The sequence below is a fragment of the Myxocyprinus asiaticus genome, chromosome 10 (genome assembly GCF_019703515.2).
Source record: "Myxocyprinus asiaticus isolate MX2 ecotype Aquarium Trade chromosome 10, UBuf_Myxa_2, whole genome shotgun sequence".
Lineage (NCBI taxonomy): Eukaryota > Metazoa > Chordata > Actinopteri > Cypriniformes > Catostomidae > Myxocyprinus > Myxocyprinus asiaticus.
The window spans coordinates 262194-287232 of record NC_059353.1 but is presented as its reverse complement, the minus strand read 5'-3'; the positions used below and the strand labels follow the sequence as shown (position 1 = coordinate 287232).

The 25039-nt window shown below is 38.8% G+C and overlaps 1 protein-coding gene across 2 annotated transcripts in view; it reads right to left on the bottom strand.

Moving 5' to 3' along the window:
• LOC127446828 (TRAF2 and NCK-interacting protein kinase-like) overlaps window positions 1-25039 on the bottom strand; it is a 172211-nt gene that overhangs the window by 40385 nt on the left and 106787 nt on the right. The window contains exons 14-17 of one of the 2 annotated variants that reach the window (XM_051708094.1): window positions 24090-24176; window positions 19602-19745; window positions 19195-19376; window positions 3795-3903 (exon numbers count right to left, since the gene is read on the bottom strand). In XM_051708094.1, coding sequence (XP_051564054.1) covers window positions 3795-3903; window positions 19195-19376; window positions 19602-19745; window positions 24090-24176 — 522 coding nt within the window. The remainder of the gene's footprint in view (window positions 1-3794; window positions 3904-19194; window positions 19377-19601; window positions 19746-24089; window positions 24177-25039) is intronic. The other variant, XM_051708095.1, reaches the window with a different exon arrangement.

The window sequence follows — 25039 nt, the reverse complement described above, 5'->3', positions numbered from 1 at the left end:
TTAGTTGTGTTGTGGCTTAATTTGTTTGTGTTGTGGCATAATTTAGTTGTGTTGTGGCATAATTTAGTTATGTTGTGGTTTAATTTATTTGTTTTGTGGCTTCATTTATTTGTGTTGTGGCTTAATTTAGTTTTGTTGGAGCTTAATTTATTTGTGTTTGGGTTTAATTTATTTGTGCTGTGGCTTAATTTATTTGTGTTGTTTTAATTTATTTGTGTTGTGGCTTAATTCTGTTTTGTTGTAGCTTCATTTCTTTGTGTAGTGGTTTAACTTATTTGTGTTGTTGCTTAATTTATTTGTGTTGTGGCTTAATTTCTTTGTGTTGTGGCATAATTTTGTTTTGTTGTAGCTTAATTTCTTTGTGTAGTGGTTTAATATATTTGTGTTGCGGCTTAATTTCTTTGTGTTGTGGCTTAATTTTGTTTTGTTGTGGTTTAATGTATTTGTTTTGTGGCTTAATTTTGTTTTGTTGTAGCTTAATTTATTTGTGTTGTGGCTTGATTTCTTTATGTTGTGAATAGGGCTGGGCAATATGTCAAAAATATTTTAGCGATAATTGCCTTAATAAATATCACGATATCCGATTACATCGTTAACCCACCTGCCAAGGGTCATGAATTTTTATGCTTTATTGATTTGCTTTAAAAATGTAATTAATTTACTGAAACACAAAAAACTTAAGACATCTCTAAATTCAAATTGCACCTTAAACTAAAAAAAAAAAAAAAGCATTAAAATAACAAAGTGATCAAAACAATCTTATTTAACTACCTCCCCAAATTCAAACATTTACCATCTCCAACGGCTCCATTTGCCATCACCCAAGCATCCGTCAATGACACCAAATGGAAAATTACTAATAGTCTACAGATTAAGAACTAAAGACAATTATAAATGTAAAAACAATGATAATCAAAATAAATAAGCCTAATAAATTCCCTTGTGTTCCCAAAATAATGTTGCCAAATGTGTGTTCTTATCGAATTTGTGTTTGTATTGTGTTTTGGTAATACAGTTAATGCTGCCTAAAGAAAATAAAATAAAACTCAATTTTAGGTTCAAGGTGAACGTGTCTTGTATTACTTTGATTTAATCACTTTCGTCTTTGTTTGTTTAATACAAAGATATATACTATTGAACATGCAGAGTTGCGTTCACAATGCATGCTAACCGCGTGGAAATAAAGTTAACTAAACTCACTTCCCGAGATGATCGGAGATAATTTGCAGCATTCTCATAGACAACATTATTCTTGCAAACAGTTTTCAGAATAATTAAAAAAAAAAAAAGTGAGAGTGAAAACTCTTTACACACGCTTGTTCCACGAGACAGAAGACCTGTTCCAGCTCACGCTGCAAGCCTCTGAACAAACAGCGAATCAGAAACAAACAGTAACTACGTTTCCATCCAAGATATGAATATAATTTATGCGAAAAATCCGAATATTGCAAAAACAATGTGCGGATAAAGCCGCGTTTCAATCCCTTGCGTTCAATAGAACAAAATCCGTCACTTCCGGGGAAATTGTAGTGACTGTGTTACTCTTTTATTAATAAAATACTCATGGTTTAGGACGCGCAGACAAAACACTTTAATAACTCGACTGGAAATGACAGCGCATCACACAGTTCTGGGAGCACTGTGTGTGTGCGTTCCTCCATCATGACTTTGCGGTGTGGATCTATAAGATATTCTTTAAAAGTTTCATCAAACCTGCTCTTCGGGACAAAGTGCAAGTTTGTGTTTAACTTATTTGCTCTACAAACTCTATGCAGGCTTTGGATTTTTAGGACACCGGTATTTCAAAATGACCAGGGAAACGATTCAGTTGCGATGATTGGTCCGCTGGTTCGTCCAGTTATGAATGAATTATTCAGTCACATGATTTTTTGATGCGCATCTAGTATTCCTGTTAAATTCAATAGGAGTTTATTAGGTAAATGTTTTTCCATCATAGTTTATGCGCATTTCTCATTTCTTCTTATCGAATAAAAAAATGTATCCACCTCAAGCGAGCGTATAAGTTTTCCATGCGCATTTTGGAGATTTTATTCATATCTTGGGGTTTCCATCCAGCAGATTTTATGCAATATCCTAAAATGCGCATAAAAAGCGTTGATGGAAACAGCTATTAGCAGCTATTCTTTTATCTGTTCTTAAAAATATAATAAAGTGTGTTTCTTCAAGTGCATGTCTTTGTGACTAACAGCATTTCATGTCTGTCATCATGTCACTCCAAGACGTCTTGCAGCAGGTCGCCCGCCTGTTGCTGGTAGATGAGCAAAATTACCCGTGCATGAAATACATTTGGCCGAGGAGCTTGTGAACTGGATTCAGCATCGTCGCATTTGGCGGGTGCTAGTTTCACACCCTGGTCACTGTTTAATATATTTGTCGACTTCCCAGATCCATGGTTTTGCCATTTCCCGATATTGTTGATCATGTCTGTTTGGAATCGGCATCGGGTTTTTTGTAAGACATCGTCGATATCCGATTAAATAGTCCTAACGCCCAGCCCTAGTTGTGAACTTTTGTTTGCTATATAAATGTTATTGTGTTGTGCACATTTGGGCCACTGTTCTATACAATTCACAAGTGCAGTATAACATGAAATTGAAATGATAGTATTCTGTAGCTAACCTGTAACAGTTTGACTATCTAACAGCTACATTCCCTGATAGCACACATACATCACGTCTACTTGTGTTTACATCTGGAAGATGTATTGTAACGCTGTTTGCTCATCTGCAATACATATATAATGTCAACAAGACATTCAGCAGATGTCTTTGAGATGTTTATGATTTAGAATGTTTGTAAATCTTATCTTTTTAAGATGTTTAGCAGATGTTAACTAAATTGTGATGCTTTTCAGATGAAAAGATCTAAAACAGACATCTCAGAGATGTACGTGTGTTATCTGGATTCAAACACAATGATGATCTGATATGTTAAAAGACTTGGTGATGGTGGTGTGTAAGATAAATGACGATGATGTACAGGACCTACACATGCTTTTAGTATATAGTACATTTATAGTGGATTAGAGAGGATGGGCCCTATTTTAAGACCGCTATGTCTTAAGCGCAGCGCTATGCGATACGTCATATGCACCAAGTCAGTGGGCATGGCCATGAAGAATTTGGTAGTGTAAATGGGCAGTATGCAATACATTAGAAGAATAAACAATTTGTGTCTTATGTTCTTTTGTGCATTAACTACGTCCTTGTTGAATGTTGCATATTTCTATGACAGTGACATGCTCCTTATATACGCATGGAAAATGCGATGCTCGTCACTTGGATGTAGGCTACGTTAAATTATAAAGAATGTAAGGATAATTAATAATATCGATCTATTGACACAAATCATGGCTAGTATTAAAGTTATCGGTAGGTCTTTGATATCATCTGCTGGTGGAATCCCCAAATCCCCTGAGTTTTAACTTTACGCTGAGATTAGACATGGTTCTCGGATGTCTTAGTGCAATGACCTATTTCTCATGAAAATAGCAAATTGAAATATGCAGCACTTCATTAACATACAACACACCATCAGATTGCCAAATACACCCACAGATAGCACAAGCACTCCCACCTGCGGCCACTTGGGCATTGCACTGGCATGAAAATTGGGCTTAGAATTAGAGCTTTCACGAAAATTGGACAAGACGCAACGCACAGTCATTGTGCCATTTCGTACCTAGCGTGGTCATGAAAGTAGAGCCCAACATCTGCACAATTGAGGAACAGTGTGTGGCAGAGGAATGGGGTGAGTGTGCGTGTTGTTAGCACCTGTCGTACAACCAATGTGCTGTCCTTGCATGGTGTTGAGGACACGTCATTGTCCTGGACAACCATCGTCTTTGCTGCTTCTGTCTCACCATTACTGACTCTGGATGAGCTGTCAATCAAATAATCATTCAGTGCATACATTAATCTTATCCATCTGGAATTGATTAGTGATTCCCAACAGGGGGTGCACGTAAACCCTGGGGTACGCATGCAGGTGCCAGGGGGTACACAAAAATAATTGGATTTTGCTTTGTTTGACGTATAAAACAAAATATAGTTACAGAACAAGTTACAGAAATACTCAAACCAGCCCATCTGGCACCAACAATCATGCCATGGTCCAAATCACCGAGATCACATTTTTTCCCCATTCTGATGGTTGATGTGAACATTAACTGAAGCTCCTGACCCCTATCTGCATGATTTTATGCACTGCAGCCACACGATTGGCTGATTAGATAATCACATGGATGATTGCTGGTGCCAGACGGGCTGGTTTGAGTATTTCTGTAACTGCTGATCTCCTGGGATTTTCACGCACAACAGTCTCTAGAATTTACTCCAGATGGTGCCAAAAACAAAAAACATCCAGTGAGCGGCAGTACATACAGTATATACAAACATACATACAGTTCTGTGCAAATGGTTTAGGCACTTAAGATGTTTCACAAAAAATGTGTCTTAAGATGGTTATTTATATATTCAGCTTTAGTGTATCAATAGGAAATATACATTTTAGACTCCCAAACATTCCTTTTGCAAATAGAATAGAAGAACAGGGAGTCCTGCAACAGATGGCATGGCCCCCACAAAGACCCCAATGAACATGGAGTCAGTCTGGGATTACATGAAGAGACAGAAGCAATTGAGACAGCCTAAAAAGACAGAGGAGCTTCTTGGAACATCCAATCTGTCAAAAACCAAGAAAAACTGTGTCCAGGTGTACCTAGAAGAATTGGTGCTGTTTTGAAGGCAAAGGTAGTCTCCAAATATTAATTTAGCTTTTTTTTGTGTGTTTACTGGACTTTGCATGATGTTAATTGATAAATGAAAACTATTTATATAAATATTTTTTATAGAAATCGTCACTATGCAACATTTTTCAAAAATTTGCCTAAAACTTTCGCACAGTACTGCATATTATTGCCTACAAAAATGACCATAAATTATGAACTAATGATAAAATGTATATTTTACAATGTACCAAGTAAGAAGGCTCCCTGTTAAAAGCATTTGTCTGTTCTAATTGAGCATTTGATGGCACATTCAGATCAGTTTTGTTTTTGATGTATAAATATTTTACCTTGCAATACCACCTTGCATCTCACTTCTCATTTTGTACAATAGGGATATTACAATATTGATGATAATGTTAATAATATTTAACCATTGGTACAAATCTTTGGTTTTGTGTCGATGAAGGGGTACTTAATCCTTACTAATGGTGCTGTGGGGGTACTTACGGCAAAAAAAGGTTGGGAGACATTGGATTAGATGGTTTAAAGTGTCTCTATATGACAGGTGGTTGAAGAGGAGAGTTTAAAATATATATTTAATAATATGCATTGATGAATCGTGCACAATAAGACCAAGAACATGTATTGACAAAGCAAAAAGTCAGTTTAGGCCACATCCACACTAAAAATTCATTTACTGCGCTTTGTTTATGCTTCTCAACAACAATAGAACAGTGCTTTCCTACACTGAAACTTAGAATTTTGAAAAACGCTCTCAATAACCACAAACTTAGAAAAAAAATTATGTTAGGAAACAAAAAATTTAGTTTTCAAACTTACATGGATTAGATTGGACATGGCCTTAGATTGCATGTTGACTATGAAATAAACCAGAGGCATTCTCAAGAAAAATATGCATCTCTAAATACTACTGGATGAAACAAGCTGTATATTTTCCAGCCTAAATTCAGGGAATCAGGGTTTCCATTTGTCGGTAAATATCAGTTTTTATTACCGGCATATTCAAACATTGTTGGACACAGTGACCAGTGAAAATATTTTTATATGCAAATCCAGCCAAACAAACATTGTTTTTTTTATTCGGAAAATTGCAGGTAGTGACGAGGGAGCGCCAGCAACTCCATTAGTTGATTACACAAGTACACACCGCCACGCTATACACTTTCTGGTAGCCTTGCCCTCTGATTTAATTTAAAGCAACTATATTGAAGTTTTTATCATTTATTTGACTTGATTGCGTCATTATAGAGCACAACAGTGCCATTTGAGGCCATCTTGGCTCCTGAAGTATTTTTGTCATTCATTTTTTCCATTGGATTTCATAAAATCCTTCATAAAAGAGTTCCGAGGCTTGAACCAAACCAACCAGCTCCAAGGTGAATTCTAAACTTTGATACAAAGCAAAAAAGTATTTAAAAAAAAAAAAAAGTTACAAGACTGCGTACTTAACAGCTTTAATGAGGGAATGAACTACAATCCCATGAAGCATTGTGAATGATGTAATCGAATGAAAAACCATGAAAAAATATAAAACTATTCATGCAAAGTTGTTGATCATAGTATAGAAACCATATATTAAATGTTTTGCTATATATATATATATATATATATATATATATATATATATATATATATATATATATATATACACACACACATATACACACACACACACACACACACACACACACACACACACTTAGGTCGAAGTCATTAAAACTCATTTTTTAACCTCTCCACAGATTTAATATTAGCAAACTATAGTTTTGGCATGTCGTTTAGGACATCTACTTTGTGCATGACATGAGTAATTTTTCCAACAATTGTTTACAGACAGATTGATTCACTTTTAATTGACTATATCACAATTCCAGTGGGTCAGAAGTTTACATACACTAAGTTAACTGTGCCTTTAAACAGCTTGGAAAATTCCAGAAAATGATGTCAAGCCTTTAGACAATTAGCTTCTGATAGGAGGTGTACTGAATTGGAGGTGTACCTGTGGATGTATTTTAAGGCCTACCTTCAAACTCAATGCCTCATTGCTTGACATCATGGTAAAATCAAAAGAAATCAGCCAAGACCTCCAAAAAAAAATGTGTGGACCTCCACAAGTCTGGTTCATTCTTGGGAGCAATTTGCAAACACCTGATGGTACCACGTTCAACTGTACAAACAACAGTACAGAAGTATAAACACTATGGGACCACGCAGCCATCATACCGCTCAGGAAGGAGATGCATTCTGTCTCCTAGAGATGAACGTAGTTAGGTGCAAAAAGTGTAAATCAATTCCAGAACAACAGCAAAGGACCTTGTAAAGATGCTGGAGGAAAACGAGTCCTATATCGACATAACCTGAAAGGCTGCTCAGCAAGCCTTAAAAAAAAGCCAAATTGCAAGTGCATATGGGGACAAAGACAAAGAGATTTTTGGAGAAATGTCCTCTGGTCTAATGAAACAAAAATTTAACTGTTTGGCCATAATGACCATCATTATTTTTGGAGGAAAATGGGTGAGGCTTGCAAGCCGAAGAACACCATCCCAAACGTGAAGCATGGGGGTGGCAGCATCATGTTGTGGGGGTGCTTTGCTGCAGGAGGGACTGGTGCACTTCACAAAATAGATGGCATCATGAGGAAGGAAAATGATGTGTATATATATTGAAGCAACTAGGCTGCCCCGTAATAGTCGACCAAATGTTAGTCGATGAGAAGAGTCTTGGTTGACCAAGTTTTGATTGGTCAGTTGTTCGCAGAAAAAAAAAAAAAAAAACTCCACAGGAAACCGACGAACCGGTATTACCGCTGATTGGACACTAGGTGGTACAATGGGGTAATTTTCATTAAGCAGGGTTAGGGTTAAGCCTCCACAATAAAGCAAGACACCTTGATTTCAAACTTTGAACTTTATTTTTTATTTATTTTAACAAAAAATTCAAATGAAATTGGAAAGAATTAAGCTCAATTAAAATGTGTATTGTTCAACTTTTTGAAAGATGGCTTAAGAACAGTTCAGAAGGGCAACATCTCTCTGGCAAAGAACCTACTTTATCTGTGCATTCTCTACCGGTCGGGTATTTCTTTGTCCGGGAAAATACATCATGTGTGTGAATAAATTAGTTTTGTTCCCTCCTTCACGAGATCGGTGAATACTCTTGCTTTAGTGATTTTGCATTGAAAATTAAATTAATTTATATAAAAAATGAAAAACTTAAATCAAATACATTTCTAAATTCAAACTGCACTCCAAACGAAACGAAAAAGCAATTAAAATAATGAAGTGATCAAAAAAATTATATATATAAAGTAACCACATTTCCATTTAACGTCAGGCAAGTATGCGTCTAAATATGCAGGCGGAAAACTATTTACACAAATGAAGACAATTATAAATGTAAAAATAATAATTATAAATATGATAATAATCACTGAAATATAAATCATGGTTCAAGGTGAACATGTTTTTGTATTATTTTATGTTTTAATCACAGATGTATAGGCTTAAGAGTTGTGGTCACAATGCTCTTTGGAAATAAAGCGCACTGAACTCGAAGCACCTCCTGAGCTGAGATGTCTGAGGTCATTTGCAGCACTCATAGACGATACTGTTCTTGCAAAAAAATAATTCAGAAGACAGAAACAAAGAAAGAATGTGAACCTTTTACATGCGCGTGTTCCACGAGACTGCACGCCTCCATACAAACAGCGTTTCATACATGCGCATAGATGGCTTTTCTGTCATCTGTTCTTAATAATATAAAGTGAGTCACGTGACGCCATGCAAGGATCACACGTGTTAATGGCAAACTCTGCGCACTTCGCTAATTTTAAGACTTTTAATGACATAAACCAGTGAGATTCGATACACTCTGTTCCATAACTGTTCTAGGAGGACAATATGTCAAAGAATTCAAAATCCTTGGGCTCTGGAGACATTAAAAGACACTTACGTGCTCAAGCTGACGCCCCCGAGCAGGCCGCGAGCCTGGGAGACGATTTAGTCGGGGAGGTGCGGGAAATGCGGCGAGAGATGCTGAACATGTCGGCAATGCTGACAAAGGTCGTTGCTGACTTGAAGAATCTTGCTGTGATACATCGACCGATCACTGCCATGGAGGCAAGGTTCACTGATGTGGTTACAAGAGTGGGGGATGTCGAGAAATGGATCGATTACCTGGAGTCATCTGAAAGGGAATTATCTGCTAATTCGCTAGAGACCAAGGTGGAATTGGAGCGTGTCTGGGAGAAGTTGGAGGACATGAAGAACAATAGCCAGCGGAATAATGTCTGCATCGTCGGAATTCCTGAGGGCGAAGAGAGACGGGATATGGTGAAATTCCTGGATGGGCTCTTTCCGAATCTGCTCAATATAGCAGGCCATAAACTGGAAATCGAGCGAGCTCACAGGGTTCCTGCTCGGTGATCAATTCTGGCCAAATTTCTGAGATCATCCGATAAAGATCTTGTGTTACGCGAGGCGAGGAATACATGAAGGCTTTCTTGGAAGAACCACAGCATTTTCTTGTTCCCAGACTTTGCGTATTCGACAAGAGAGAAACGTGATCGATTCAAGGAATGCAAGAAACTTTTACATCAATGGCAGGTCGCTTTTGCACTTATATTCCCGGCCAAATTGAGAATAGATGCTAAGGATGTCCGTAAAACATTCACATGCCCACAGCAAGTGATACCCTTCATAAAGTCAATGGAGTAAGTAATTTGCTTGCACTCATGTTGCAGCCGAGTGGACGGCTCACTGAACATTCGCTTGACTGTTTGAGAAATCTGCATGCTTTTTTTTGTGCTGGTTGTTTATTTTGTAGAGTGTCACACCTTCAGGACAGTTTTATGGATGAATCTACATGCTCTTTGTGTTTATTCCATCTATTGGCTGGAGTTTGTTTTATAGATTATCTTTTTCTGTGTAATTCTGTCTCACAAAATTTGTATAGAAACACCAGACTTGAGCAATCCGACAATAAAGTTGTTGTGGGGGTTCTCGTAGGCGTGAATGGACTGTTTGAGTTTGGAGGGATGGACACCAGTTGGCGCTTTCGTGCACGGTGTTAATGTGCACATTTTTTTCTTATTTTTTTTTTTTATTTTTATTCTAGGGGATGTATGGGGTTTGATTGTTGCACTAATGTTGGAATGTGGTCTTTATAATTTTGTTTTTTACATGATTTATATTTTTTATATGTCAAAATGTCAAATGTTAATGTGAGTGGATTGTCTCTCTCCACGTGGAATGTGAATGGGTTGGGGCACCCCATGAAAAGAAGGAAGGTTATTTCTCAAATGTAAGAAATATGATATAGCGTTTCTTCAAGAAATGCACCTTTTTCCGCAGGAAGCTGAAAAATTTGGAAAAATATGGGGTGGGATTTTTTTTTATAGAGCTGGCTCAAGAGCAGGGGAGTCATTACACTGATAAGTAAACATCTACAATTCAAATGTCTCAAACAGAATAAAGATAAATTAGGATGTCATTATTTTTTTAGCTGAAATTCAGGGACAAATTCTTATTTTGGCTAATATTTATTCACCTAACATTGATCAGGGCTTTTTTACAGATCTTGAAGGGATGTTGCAAGCTGCTGGCACCCCTCATGATATAATATTTGGCGGCAACTTTAATCTTTTGATGGACTCAGTCCTTGATCACAGTGAAGCAGAAGTGAGCAAGCCCCCTAGAGCAACACTGACGCTTCACAGGATGTGTAAAAATCTTGGTCTTACAGATATTTGGAGACTTTTGAACCCATCTGGTAGGGACTATAAATGTTTTCATCAGTCCATAAGATTTACTCTAGAATAGAAGTCCCTCATTTCATCTGTTGTTGATTGCTCAATTGGAAACATTTCAGTCTCAGATCACACCCTGGTGTGTTTAGAGGTGCTGCCACATACGGACAAAAAGAAATCATATAGTTGGCTCTTTAATGTATCCCTTTTGCAAAATCCTGAATTCCAACAAATGCTAAAGGCTGAAATCAATGTCTATATGGAGACCAACTGGTCCTCAGTATCCTCTGTGGGCGTGGCTAGGGAGGCAATTAAGGTGGTTCTTAGGGGCCGGATCATACAGTATGCCTCATTCACCAAAAAATCCAAAGCACAAGAAGGAAATCTTAAAAGTGCCGAGGCAGAGCTGAAGCGCTGAATGTTGTCTAATGAATCAGGGAATTGACCGGAGTGAAATACAGATATAATACTATTTTGTCATGAAAGATGGAGTTTTGGGTATTCAGGGCAGTCATACTTTGAGTCAGGGGACAAGGAAGGGAAACCTCTAGCTAGATATATAAAACAGAGAGAGTCTTTCTCTACCATTCCCTCAGTGAAATCTGCTGGTGGTGAAATATTAACCTCAGCCATTGATATTTATAATGCTTTTAAAGAATCTATCTGGATCCATCTGGATCTCTATAGTTCCACGTCTTCATCTACTGATGAAGACATTAGAAACTTTGTGGAACCATTAGAACTTCCTAAACTGACGACTGAGCAAAAAAATTCTCTTGATTCTGAGATAACCTTGGAGGAGCTTGGCGAGGTAATTAAGAACCTGGCAAGGTAAACTACAGAAGGCTCCACTTTTGCTAAAATTTTATACGGAATCATTAAAGAATGGAAACGCCAACCATGACAAGCCTGGATCAGTCTGATTCTTAAAAAGGACAAAGATCCAAGCGAGTGTATGAGTTACCGTCCAATTTCCCTGATCCAGCTAGACGTTAAAATATTGTCAAAAATTCTGGCTAACCGATTAAGTTATGAAATCTCTTTTTCCGGTCGCTGCCATCTCACTTGGCGCCAAAAAAGCGCATGATATGGTAGAATGGGATTATCTTTTTAAGATTTTGGAAAAGTTTGGGAATACTTTTATCGGACGGATTAAATTACTTTATAGACACCAGGTAGCGGTGATACAAACAAATGGATTAATTTCAGATTATTTTACTCTGGACAGGGGCACCCGGCAGGGTTGCCCCATTATTGTTCTGTCTTGCCCTGGAACCATAAGCAGCCGTGATAAGAAAGGAGGATGATTTTCCAGGGGTGGTGGTGGGAGGTGTGGCACATAAGATTTTGCTTTACGCAGATGATTTTTTATTATTCATCTCCGACCCTACTAGATCTATGCCTTGCCTCCACAGAATTATTAATTCCTTTTGTTTTCTCCCTTTTCTTCCCAATTTGTAATGCCCAAATCCCAATGCGCTCTAAGTCCTCGTGGTGGCGTAGTGATTCGCCTCAATCTGGGTGGCGGAGGACGAATCTCAGTTGCCTCCATGTCTGAGACTGTCATTCAGCGCATCTTATCACGTGGCTTGTTCAGCGGGTTACCGCGGAGACGTAGCGCGTGTGGAGGCCCAAGCTATTCTCCGCGGCATCCACGAACAACTCACAACGCGCCCCACCGAGAGCAAGAACCACACATTATAGCGACCACGAGGAGGTTAACCCATGTGACTCTACCCTCCTTAGCAACCAGGCCAATTTGGTTGCTTGGGAAACCTGGCTGTCACTCAGCATGCCCTGGATTCGAACTCGCAATTCCAGGGGTGGTAGTCAGCATCAATACTCGCTGAGCTATCCAGGCCCCATTAATTCCTTTTCTCAGTTATCAGGGTACAGAGTTAATTGGTCTAAATCCAAAGTTTTGGCTCTGACAGCATACTGCCCGGTAACGGCTTTTCAGTCGGGCGCCTTCCAGTGGCCCAAACAGGGCATTAAGTATTTGGATATTTTATTCCCAGCAAATTTGTCTGATTTAGTTAGTTAATTTTGACCCTTTAATAAAAAAGTTTGAGCGATGTGGGCAGGTTACTGTTATTAAAATGAATTGTATTCCAAAATTCAACTACCTGCTACAGCCTCTCCCTATAGATGTCCCCCTCTCTTATTTCAAGCAATTTGATAGCATAGCGAAGTCCTTCATTTGGAATGGTAAACGTCCCAGATTACATTTCAGAATTTGCATAGGCTGATTGACAAAGTTGGGCTAGGCCTACCCAAGATTTTGTTTTATTATTATGCATTCGGTCTCAGACATTTGGCTCGTTGGTCGCTTCCACCTGATAGAGCCCCTCCCTGGTTTTGTATTGAACAGGAAGTTCTTGCCCCTATTTTGCCATTGCAAAACCTTTCTATCAAGGTAACCGGAGAAGTTAAGTTACGCCCTGTTATCTTGCTTTTGCACGCAGTATGGTCAAAAGTGTCCAGAATGTTTAATTTAGACATTTATTTAAATGTTGCTTCAAGCATATGGCTGAACCCAAAGATTTGTTGGACAGAGTGGATTGTGAGGGAGGTTAATACGCTCGGTGACCTATATGTGAGTGGAGGGTTGAGATCCTTTAAAAAAAAAAAAGTTCAACTTGTTGGGATTTCCAAGTCTCAATTCTTTAGGTATTTACAGCTGCGCCACCTGCTTTGTACTATTTTTGGGAGTAGCATACACCCCCCTAAAGCAGCAGATACTATGGGAGTGGTGATTACTGCTTTTGGAAAAGGTCATGAGGCATCAGTGTATTACTGACTATAGTCTGGGGGATGGAGCTTCAACTTCTCAGGAGATTATGGGAGAAAGATTTGAACTTGGTATTGGAGGAGGGAGTGTGAGCTAGGATTCTAAAAAACATCAAGTCTACATCTAGAGATGCAAGGGTGCACCTTATGTAATTTAAGATTCTACAAAGATTCTATTGGACCCCCTCTAGATTGTATAGGCTTGGTCTTAAAGACACACCCACCTGCTGGTGATGCCAATCAGAAGATGGGGACACAACCCATGTTTTTTGGTGGTGTGTTAAGATCCAAGAATTTTGGTTGAGGTTTCAGAGTTTTATGTGTGACGTATTGGGCACTCAAATTTCATTTTGCCCCAGACTATGTATTTTAGGCGATGGGGCGGTCATTAATATAGGGGATAAGTACATAAAAAATTGGGTCCTTGTCAGTGTTATGATCGGCAGACAGGTCATCCTTAGGGGATGGAGGTTGCTGGAGCGCCCTCATTTCAGGAGTGGTGCACAGAGATGGGCAGGGTGGCGATATTTGAGGTGGTGTCGTATAGAAGGCTAGGCAACCAGGAGTTGTTCGATAAAAAGTGGGGCAGCTATCTGGCATTTTTGGAGGGCTCTCGGGGAAGGGCAGTGGAGAAGGACTTACAGTTTTAAATGTGTGTGTTTATTATTAATATTTTTTATTTTTTATTATATAAACTCAGCAAAAAAAGAAACGTCCCTTTTTCAGGACACTATATTTTAAAGATAATTTTTTAAAAATCCAAATAACTTTACAGATCTTTATTGTAAAGGGTTTAAACAATGTTTTCCATGATTGTTCAATGAACCATAAACAATTAATAAACATGCACCTGTGTAACGGCCGTTAAGACACTAACAGCTTACAGATGGTAGGCAATTAAGGTCACAGTTATAAAAACTTAGGACACTAAAGAGACCTTTCTACTGACTCTGAAAAACACCAAAAGAAAGATGCCCAGGGTCCCTGCTCATCTGCGTGAACGTGCCTTAGGCATGCTGCATGGAGGCATGAGGATTGCAGATGTTGCCAGGGCAATAAATTGCAATGTTTGTATTGTGAGACACCTAAGACAGCGCTACAGGGAGACAGGAAGGACAGCTGATTGTCCTTGCAGTGGCAGACCATGTGTAGCACCTGCACAGGATCAGTACATCCGAATATCACACCTGTGAGACAGGTACAGGATGGCAACAACAACTGCCCAAGTTACACCAGGAATGCACAATCCCTCCATCAGTGCTCAGACTGTCCACAATAAGCTGAGAGAGGCTGGACTGAGGGCTTGTAGGCCTTGTTGTAAGGCAGGTCCTTACCAGACATCACCGACAAGAACGTTGCCTATGGGCACAAACCCACCTTCGCTGGACCAGTCAGGACTGGCAAAAAGTGCTCTTCACTGACGAGTTGCGGTTTTGTCTCACCAGGGGTGATGGTCGGACTCACATTTATCATCGAAGGAGTGAGCGTTACACCAAGGCCTGTACTCTGAAGCAGGATTGATTTGGAGATGGAGGATACGTCATGGTCTGGGGCGGTGTGTCACAGCATCATCGGATTGAGCTTGATGTCATTGCAGGCAATCTCAACGCTGTGCGTTACAGGGAAGACATCCTCCTCCCTCATGTGGTACCCTTCCTACAGGCTCATCCTGACATAACAATGCCACCTGCCATACTGCTCGTTCTGTGCATGATTTCCTGCAAGACAGGAATGTCAGTGTTCTACCATGGCCAGCGAAGGGCCCGGATCTCAATCCCATTGAGCACGTCTGGGACCTGTTGGATCGGAGAGTGAGGGCTAGGGCCATTCCACCAAGAAATGTCCGGGAACTTGCAAGTGCCTTGGTGGAAGAGTGGGGTAACATCTCACAGCAAGAACTGGCAAATCTGGTGCAGTCCATAAGGAGGAGATGTACTGCAGTACTTAATGCAGCTGGTGGCCACACCAGATACTGACTGTTACTTTTGATTTTTTTTTTTGACTGTTACCCCCCCTTTGCTCAGGGACACATTATTCCATTTCTGATAGTCACATGTCTGTGAAACTTGTTCAGTTTATGTCTTAGTTGTTGAATCTTTTTTGTTCATACACACACACACACACACACACAGACATATATATATATATATATATATACATACAGTTGTGCTCAAAAGTTTGCATAAACTGGCAGAAATAAATGTTTTCTGATTAAAAGATTTCAGCCACAACTGCCAGAAGAATTGTTCAGGATACAAAGAAAAACCCACAGGTAACCTCAGGAGAAATACAGGCTGCTATGGAAAAAGACGGTGTGGTTATTTCAAGGAGCACAATACTTATTGACCCCTCTCCAAACATAGCGCTTATGGTTGTGACCATAAAACTCTATTTTGGTCTCGTCACTCCAAATTACAGTGTGCCAGAAGATGTGAGGCGTGTCAAGGTGTTGTCAGGCATATTGTAACTGGGCTTTTTTGTGGCATTGGCTTCTTTCTGGCAACTCAACCATGCAGCTCATTTTTGTTCAAGTATTGTCGTATTGTGCTCCTTGAAACAACCACAACGTCTTTTTCCAGAGCTGTATTTCTCCTGAGGTTACCTGTGGGTTTTTCTTTGTATCCCAAACAATACTTCTGGCAGTTGTGGCTGAAATCTTTATTGGTCTACCTGACCTTGGCTTGGTATCAAGAGATCTCCGAATTTTCCACTTCTTAATAAGTGATTGAACAGTACTGACTAGCATTTTCAAGGCTTTGGATATCTTTTTATATCCTTTTCCATCTTTATAAAGTTCCATTACCTTGTTACGCAGGTCTTTTGGCAGTTATTTTCTGCTCCCCATTGCTCAGTATCTAGCCTGCTCAGTGCATCCATGTGAGAGCTAACAAACTCATTGACTATTTATACACAGACACTAATTGCAATTTAAAAAGCCACAGGTGTGGGAAATTAACCTTGGGGGTCAGGGTGGGGTTGGGGATTGGGGAAGGGAAATAATGGGGTTTAAGAGGGATAATGGTTGACTCTGTACATGAATGTTTTGCTTTGTTATGTGTCATGCTTGAGGAGCAACCAATAAAAATGTTAATCTGAAAATAATATAATAAAGTGTGTTTCTTCAAGCGTGTGTCTGTGTGTCTCTGTAATGTAGAACAGTGTTAGCAATGTTACTTATAACATTCTCAGCCCTGGAACTCAAACCATTTTCTGATGCACCCCAAAATATATATATTTAAAGAGCCCATATTATGCTAATTTACAGGTTCATGATTTTATTTTGGGGGTCTACTAGAATAGGTTTACATGCTTTAATGTTCAAACAACAAATATATTTTTCTCATACTGTACATTTGTTAAACCTATTTTCATCCTCAGGCTCAAACACTCTGATTTAACTCCTGTCACTTTAAAGCCCCCCTTTCTGAAAAGCCCAGTCTGCTCTGATTGGTCAGCTGGCCTAGTCTGTTGTGATAGGTCAACCGCGTAGAACGTGTGTCGAAAATGTAATGCCCCTTACCATAACTGAGTTTCAGGCTTCCTTAACAGCTGTAAACACTATTGTAACTATGGTAACAATGGCGTCAGTTGCTGATTAGCAAAACTATTTCAACACAATAACATTAGCTAGCAGGTTAGCAGAGGCCTACAGCAGTGCACTGGGTGTACACCGTAGCTACAACACAAAACTCCGTATTTGAACTCCACAAATAATCAAACATACATACAGGTTGTGATCCTGAAGCGCCAGATTGTCCCAACAAAGTGGGAACTGCACCATCTTTCAAGGGTAACCAACTTGAAAAAATTAAAAAATATAAATTAAATTAATATTGTAAACGTGCGACAACTAGTTGACTAATGGCTTAAACTAATGACTACTAGTCGACTAGGAAGATCTTTGGTCAGGGTCAGCCCTAGAAGCAACATCTCAAGACATCAGCCAGGAAGTTAAAGCTCGGTCAAAAATAGGTCTTCCAAATAGACAATGACCCCAAGCATAAAGTTGTGGCAAAATGGCTTAAGGACAACAAAGTCAAGGTATTGAAGTGGCCATCACAAAACCCTGACCTCAATCCGATAGAAAATTTGTGGGCAGAACTGAAAAAGTGTGTGCGAGCAAGGAGGCCTACAAACCTGACTCAGTTACACCAGTTCTGTCTGGAGGAATGGGCCAATATTCCAGCAACTTACTCTGAGAAGTTTGTGGAAGGCTACCCAAAACATTTGACCCAAGTTAAACTATTTAAAGGCAATGCTACCAAATACTAACAAAGTATATGTAACTTCTGACCCACTGGGTGTGGTGAAAGATTCATTCTCTATATTATTATTCTGACATTTCACATTCTTAAAATAATGATCCTAACTGACCTAAGACAGGGAATGTTTTCTATGATTAAATGCAATGTTTGGCTAAGGTGTATGTAAACTTCTGACTTCAACTGTGTGTATATATATATATATATATATATATATACATATATACACACACACACATATATATATATATATATATATATATATAATATATATACACATACATACATACATGCATACATGCATACATGCATACATACACACATTACCGGTCAAAAGTTTTGAAACACTTACTCATTCTTTATTATAATTTTTTTTTTTTTTTTTTCACATTTTAGAATAATAGTAAAGTCATCAAAACTATGGAATAACATATATGGAACTATGGGAATTATGTTGTGACTAAACAAAATCCAAAATAAATCATAACTGTGTTATATTTTAGCATCTTCAAAGTAGTCACCCTTTGCCTAGAATTTGCAGACATGCACTCTTGACATTTTCTCAACCAACTTCTTGAGGTATCACCCTGGGATGCTTTTTAAACAGTATTGAAGGAGTTCCCATCTATGTTGGGCACTTATTGGCTGCTTTTCTTTATTATCTGGTCCAAGTCATCAATTTCAAAAACGTTTTTTTTAAATTACATTTTAGTTTTAAAATGAAATAAATTAATACGGTGGCACAAGTACGTTTTTGTCTGCAAAACTAATTTCAAACATTTAAGCATACGCCTTCAGATCAAAAGATTTTTAAGATCATGAGAAACATTTCAGTCAAGTGTTTCAAAACATTTGACCGGTAGTACACACATACACACACACACACACACACACACATACATACACTGATCAGCCACAACATTAAAAACCACCTGCCTAATACTGTGTAGGTCCCCCTCGTGCCACCAAAACAGCGCCAACCCGCATCTCAGAATAGCATTCAGAGATGATATTCTTCTCACCACAATTGTACAGAGTGGTTATCTGAGTTATCGTAGACTTTTTCAGTTCGAACCAGTCGACCTCTCTCATCAGCAAGGCATTTCCATCTGCAGAACTCCCCCTCACTGGATGTTTTTTTGTTTTTGGCAACATTGTGAGTAAATTCTAGAGACTGTTGTGTGTGAAATTCCCAGGAGATCAGCAGTTACAGAAATACTCAAACCAGCCCGTCTGGCACCAACAATCATCCATGAGATTATCTAATCAACCAATCGTGTGGCAGCAGTGCTATTAAACACAAAAAAAAAAAAAGGTTGAAATTACACTTACTGATAACTTCCAGAGAAGCACATAGCATCGATTTACAATCTCGGATCTCACGCCAAGTCTTGTTTTTTAAGGTTCATAAGTCACTGTAAAAAATCAATTCGCCTATGGAGAAAATAAATGGGATTTTTACTTTTGGAACCCGACTGTTGCTCTCTATTGTGTCGCATGATACAGTGCAAAATACCGAAATGAGATTCCCACCATATCTCTTGCCATTTGTCTGGCACACTGTATCTTTCCCTGACAGGTTGACCAACATCAAATGTATTTTATTTTAAATTTTTTTTGCATACCCTCCTCGTGAGTCTTCAGGTCCAGATGTGGAGTCCTCACCAACATCTTGATCGACCTCTTCATCATCATCATCATCAGTGGTGCCGGAGTCATCGCTAGAGGAGGAATAATCTGTGGCCTTGTGCTGCGGCCGCACATCCTCCACTGCACGCAGTTCTTTAGCCAGCGCTGTCAAATCCTGCTGTTCATACACATAGAACAGTGCAGAATGGCAGTCACTTTGTATGACGTGACAGATAACTAGTTGTCAAGTGCGATTCTGTTCACACAGCACAGGTTTACCAAACTCACAAAATGTAGGTGTAAGCCTGAAAATTTAAGGGAGTCAGTTTTGTTAGAGGATGCTGTCATTGCCAATGTGAATATAATTTCCCAGGTGTTATGTGACAGTGATCATCATGGTTACCTGGGGGTCAATGGGTCTGTGGCTCTGCTCGGAAGAACTGCCGTTAGAGAAGGTGTCTGATCGTGGTGGTACAGCTGGGGGTTGTTTCTGTACACCAACAGTCTGAGGAGAACCCTGAGCACTTCTTCTGTGACGCTCATCTACCTAAAAAAAAGAAGAAAAAAAAGAAAAAAAAATTCACAACAACAACAATACTGAGACAAACATTTAATTTAAGCACATCACACACAGCTTCAGAGAAAATGTTAATTTAGAACCAGAAATAGTAAAGATTCTGTAAATGTTGTATTCCAAACATTTAACATTTAATAGTTGCATTAACTGCTGATAGATTCATCCACCTTACTGTGCAGTACAATCTTACAGTTGGACAGATTACTAATAATAAAATAATTTACACCCATTTTTGACTTTAAAGCCAAAACACACAAGAGGTCATGATGTATATTGTGGTTATTGGATGGTACAGCCCACCGTGATTATTAAACCTCAAAAAGCTGTATGTAGTCTGTATGTGCTGCACGCTTCAGAGCGCTCTTCTCTCAGTAATATACTACATACACAAAGAGTGCGCATGATGATCATGATGAGGTGTTTTTAGTGGCCAGCTTCACACATTCATTTTGATGTGCGTGGCACATGCAGATATTTTTATTAAATTTAATCACAGCCTTTTGCCGATTAATAACCACACTAGCACATATCTTTTTTTTTTTTTTTTTTATAGCTAATGCCATTTTTATGACTGGATTTCATCCATGTTTTCCCCATTGCGGAAATCATAGGACCCTACATATGGTAAATCACGGAATAAGCGGACTCGGATCGTTTTTGAAAATTTGAGAGTGACATGGATGTTGTTTCGCAATGCGCAGCTGCCGGGAAATACACAAAAACTATAAAAAATTTGGTATCCCGAATCCCAACCGTTACCATATTTTTGTACAAATTTCAAAACAGTTTCTATTATTCTAAAACATTTTACAGAACAAATAATTATTTTACAGGACAATTAAGTATTTTTCTCATTTTCCATGACTCTTCCAAGACTGGAAAACTGCACTGCAAAATTCCTGGTTTTCCAGGACAAGTGGGAACCCTGTAAGTGATTATTCATCATTATTTAGATTGCAATTGTGAGTGGTGCTTTCCCATGCAAAAAAAAAAAAAAAAAAAAAAAAAAAATCGCCATCATGCTAGGGATTTGCTATGTAGATGTTAAGGTGTTTGTAGTGTTTTTCATTGTATTGATATATGCTTGTTAGGATTAGGGACGGGCACAAGTACTGGAGTACTCGGGTACTCGGATGTGGCAGCAATGATCGATCATGAAAACGATGATCGATGGTGATCACGCATGATGTGACTTTTCACTTAATTCAAAATTCAGTGACAAATACCTGATAATTAAACACACACGTCAAAGAGGGAGCTTATTATTAATTTTGAGATTGATTATGTTGTGGTTTTGAGGGGTACATTGATTGTCAGAGATGTCTCATTGCAACCAAACTTATACCATTAAACTTATACCATGAAACTGCAAAACGTTTGCTAAACACATTTTATTATCATTTAAATGTAAGAACTTTGAATCGTTAATGGATATTATTCAATAAAAGTGAATGTTTGTCACTGACTGTAAACCTCCCTGCCCTGAGTGATGTAACACACACCTGCATCTCATCGAAATGGGAGCTGAAGATTTCCGCACCAGTTTCCAAGTTAGAAGTCTGACATAATGTGTCATAACGTTGCACTTTCCCCAGTTGAAAGGTGGAAATTCAGACTCTCCGAGTTGAAAGGAACGCTTCATGAATCATTACAGCAACAACAATACTGAGCATCGCGGCTTTCCCCACAGCAGTGAACACTTGGGCACACACACATACACACAGCGTATGGCAGTGGACTGAACGCATATACAGCAAGCGAGTGTTTCAAACACTTAAGTGTGGCTAAATGGAACAGAATGCAGCATCTTCAAAACTGAACTTCAACTTAACACGCATATTAAAAACGCGATAATGCGCATATTAAAACACGATGTTATGACGTCTCCCGTTAATCCAACCACGATTTGAAAATAGATGGTTCAGACAGTCACTAAAAAAACTTCTGCATGTTTACTAAGATTACTACAGTAACCTCAAGGAAGAACAGACAGACGCACGTTGAGTTGGGCAGCGAATCTTCAAATAATTATAAAATATGATGCATTATATTTTGTTTATGCAATCTTTTGTACGTTTTGTAACAGATTATTTTATAACAGCCTATAATAATGAATAGACTATACACTGGAACATCAAGACGTAATTCAGCAGCCAAAGACGTTTGTCAGACATGTTATTATATATAAAGTTATGTACATGTCATTGCCCCTCGAGTACTAGACGAGTACAAGTAATTAGTCTGAGTACTCAAGCAGACAAAATGCCCATTCCCAGTTAGGATGCTCTGGGTGATTGCTTATTGGCCTCCAAGTCTCTATGATATTCCTATCAGATAGTCAATCAGTGGTGAAGAGTTATGGCATTTACAGCATCTCTGCTGAAAAGTCCAACATCACTGGTCACCAGCTTGTGTTGGGTGCTGGTGTCCTCACCAGGCTTCTTAACTACTGTAGTTTAACAGGCTAAATCAGAAAGACCACGCTGGTCAGCTATAGATGAAGTCAGAAGTTTACATACACAAGTTGAAGTCATTAAAACAAATTTTTTTTAACCACTCCACAGATTTAATATTAGCAAACAATAGTTTTGAAAAGTCGTTTAGGACATTTACTTTGTGCATGACACAAGCACTTTTTCCAACAATTGTTTACAGACAGATATTTTCACTTTTAATTGACTATATCACAATTCCAGTGGGTCAGAAGTTTACATACATCAAGTTAACTGTACCTTTAAGCAGCTTGGAAAATTCCAGAAAATGATGTCAAGCCTTTAGACAATTAGCCTATTAGCTTCTGATAGGAGGTGCACTGAATTGGAGGTGTACCTGTGGATGTATTTTAAGGCCTGCCTTCAAACTCAGTGCCTCTTTGCTTGACATCATGGGAAAATCAAAAGAAATCAGCAAAAACATCAGAAAAAAAAAAGTGTGGACCTCCACAAGTCTGGTTCATCCTTGGAGTAATTTCCAAATGCCTGAAGGTACCACGTTCATCTGTACAAACAATAGTACGCAAGTATAAACACTATGGGACCACGCAGCCATCATACCGCTCTGGAAGGAGACATATTTTGTCTCCTAGAGATGAATGTAGTTTGGTGCAAAAAGTGCAAATCAATCCCAGAACAACAGCAAAGGACCTTGTGAAGATGCTGGAGGAAACAGGTAGACAAGTATCTATATCCACAGTAAAACAAGCCCTATATCGACATAACCTGAAATGCTGCTCAGCAAGGAAGAAGCCACTGCTCCAAAACCGCCATAAAAAAAGCCTACAGTTTGCAAGTGCACATGGGGACAAAGATCTTACTTTTTGGAGAAATGTCCTCTGGTCTGATGAAACAAAAATTTAATTGTCTGGCCATAATGACCATCGTTATGTTTGGAGTGAAAAGACTGAGGCTTGCAAGCTGAAGACCACCATCCCAACCGTGAAGCACAAGGGTGGCAGCGTTGTGGGGGTGCTTTGCTGCAGGAGGGACTGGTGCACTTCATAAAATAGATGACATCATGAGGAAGGAAAATGATGTGGATATATTGAAGCAACATCTCAAGACATCATCCAGGAAGTTAAAGCTTGGTCGCAAATGGGTCTTCCAAATGGACAATAACCCCAAGCATACCTCCAAAGATGTGGCAAAATGGCTCAAGGAAAACAAAGTCAAGGTATTGGAGTGGCCATCACAAAGCCCTGACCTCAATCTTATAGAAAATTAAAGGGCAGAACTGAAAAAGCATGTGTGAGCAAGGAGGCCTACAAACCTGACTTAGTTACACCAGTTCTGTCTGGAGGAATGAGCAAAAATTTCAGCAACTTATTGTGAGAAGCTTGTGGAAGGCTACCCAAAATGTTTGACCCAAGTTAAACAATTTAAAGGCAATGCTACCAAATACTAACAAAGTGTATGTAAACTTCTGACCCACTGGGAATGTGATGAAAGAAATAAAAGCTGAAATAAATCATTCTCTCTACTATTATTCTGACATTTCACATTCTTAAAATAAAGTAGTGATCCTAACTGACCTAAGACAGGGAATGTTGTCTACGATTACATGTCAGGAATTGTGAAAAACTGAGTTTAAATGTATATGGCTAAGGTGTATGTAAACTTCTGACTACAACTGTAGCTTCACCAGCTAGAATATGCTAATGAACAGCATGTCTATGCTGGTCCACCAGCTACACCACCACCAAACCAGCACCAACCAGCATAAATCAACCTATACCATACTTTATAGTAGGAATTATACTATGGTTCTACACTTCAGGCAGTGTCAATGAGTCAGATAGACTTGAAGGGTCTCACTCACCAGTAGCATTGCCTGCTCATGCAACAGCTGCTGCTGTAGAATCTCCAGATGTCGCTGTTCTTCCTCCAGCTGCCGACGGATATACTCCTGCCAAACAAACAAAACAAACAAACAAACAAACCAGTTTCACAGACAGATATACTCCTGCCAAACAAACTAGTTACAGACAGATATACTCCTGCCAAACAAACCAGTTATACTGACATATATATTCCTGTAAAACAAACAAAAAACAACAACAAAAAACAGTTACAGACAGACATACTCCTGCCAAAAGCACCAGTTACTCCTGCCAAACAAACAAACCAGTTACACTGACAAATATACTCCTGCCAAACAAACCAGTTACACAGACAGATATACTTCTGCCAAGGGCTGGGCGATGTGGCAAAAAAAAAAAAAAGAAAAAAAAAGGTCACAATATTTTTTCATATCGTTCGATATCGATAATTACCACAATATATATTATTCATACCATTAATGGGGCTGGAACTGCATTCCACATGTTTGTTTGACCTCAATAATTAATTAAACATAACTTGTTTGTTTACAAGTAAACTCCAGAGGGTACGCTCCCTTTAAAGAATAATTCAGTTTAGGATTTAATCCTACAAATGGTGTGTGATCTCTTTTTGATCAAATTTAGCCAATTTCATCCTCTAGTTGACATTTGACTCCACTGAAATTAAATTAGCCAGATAGCTAGCTGCTAGCTAGCGGCTACTGAGCCTCATCACCGGTTTCCATGATAGCAGGGCTGCCTGCTAATACTTCCAAACCGGCTGATTTCATGACAGTGATTCAGTTAGCTAATTGTGTGTGTAACTTTGCCATACTGCTTTCATTTTTTAGCAAGACGTACCTGATTCGATCGTCTAGATGTAGAACATTGGCTTAATTTTGAAAATTACTCAAAAGTATATCACAGATAGCGAATTTTTTTTTTTTTT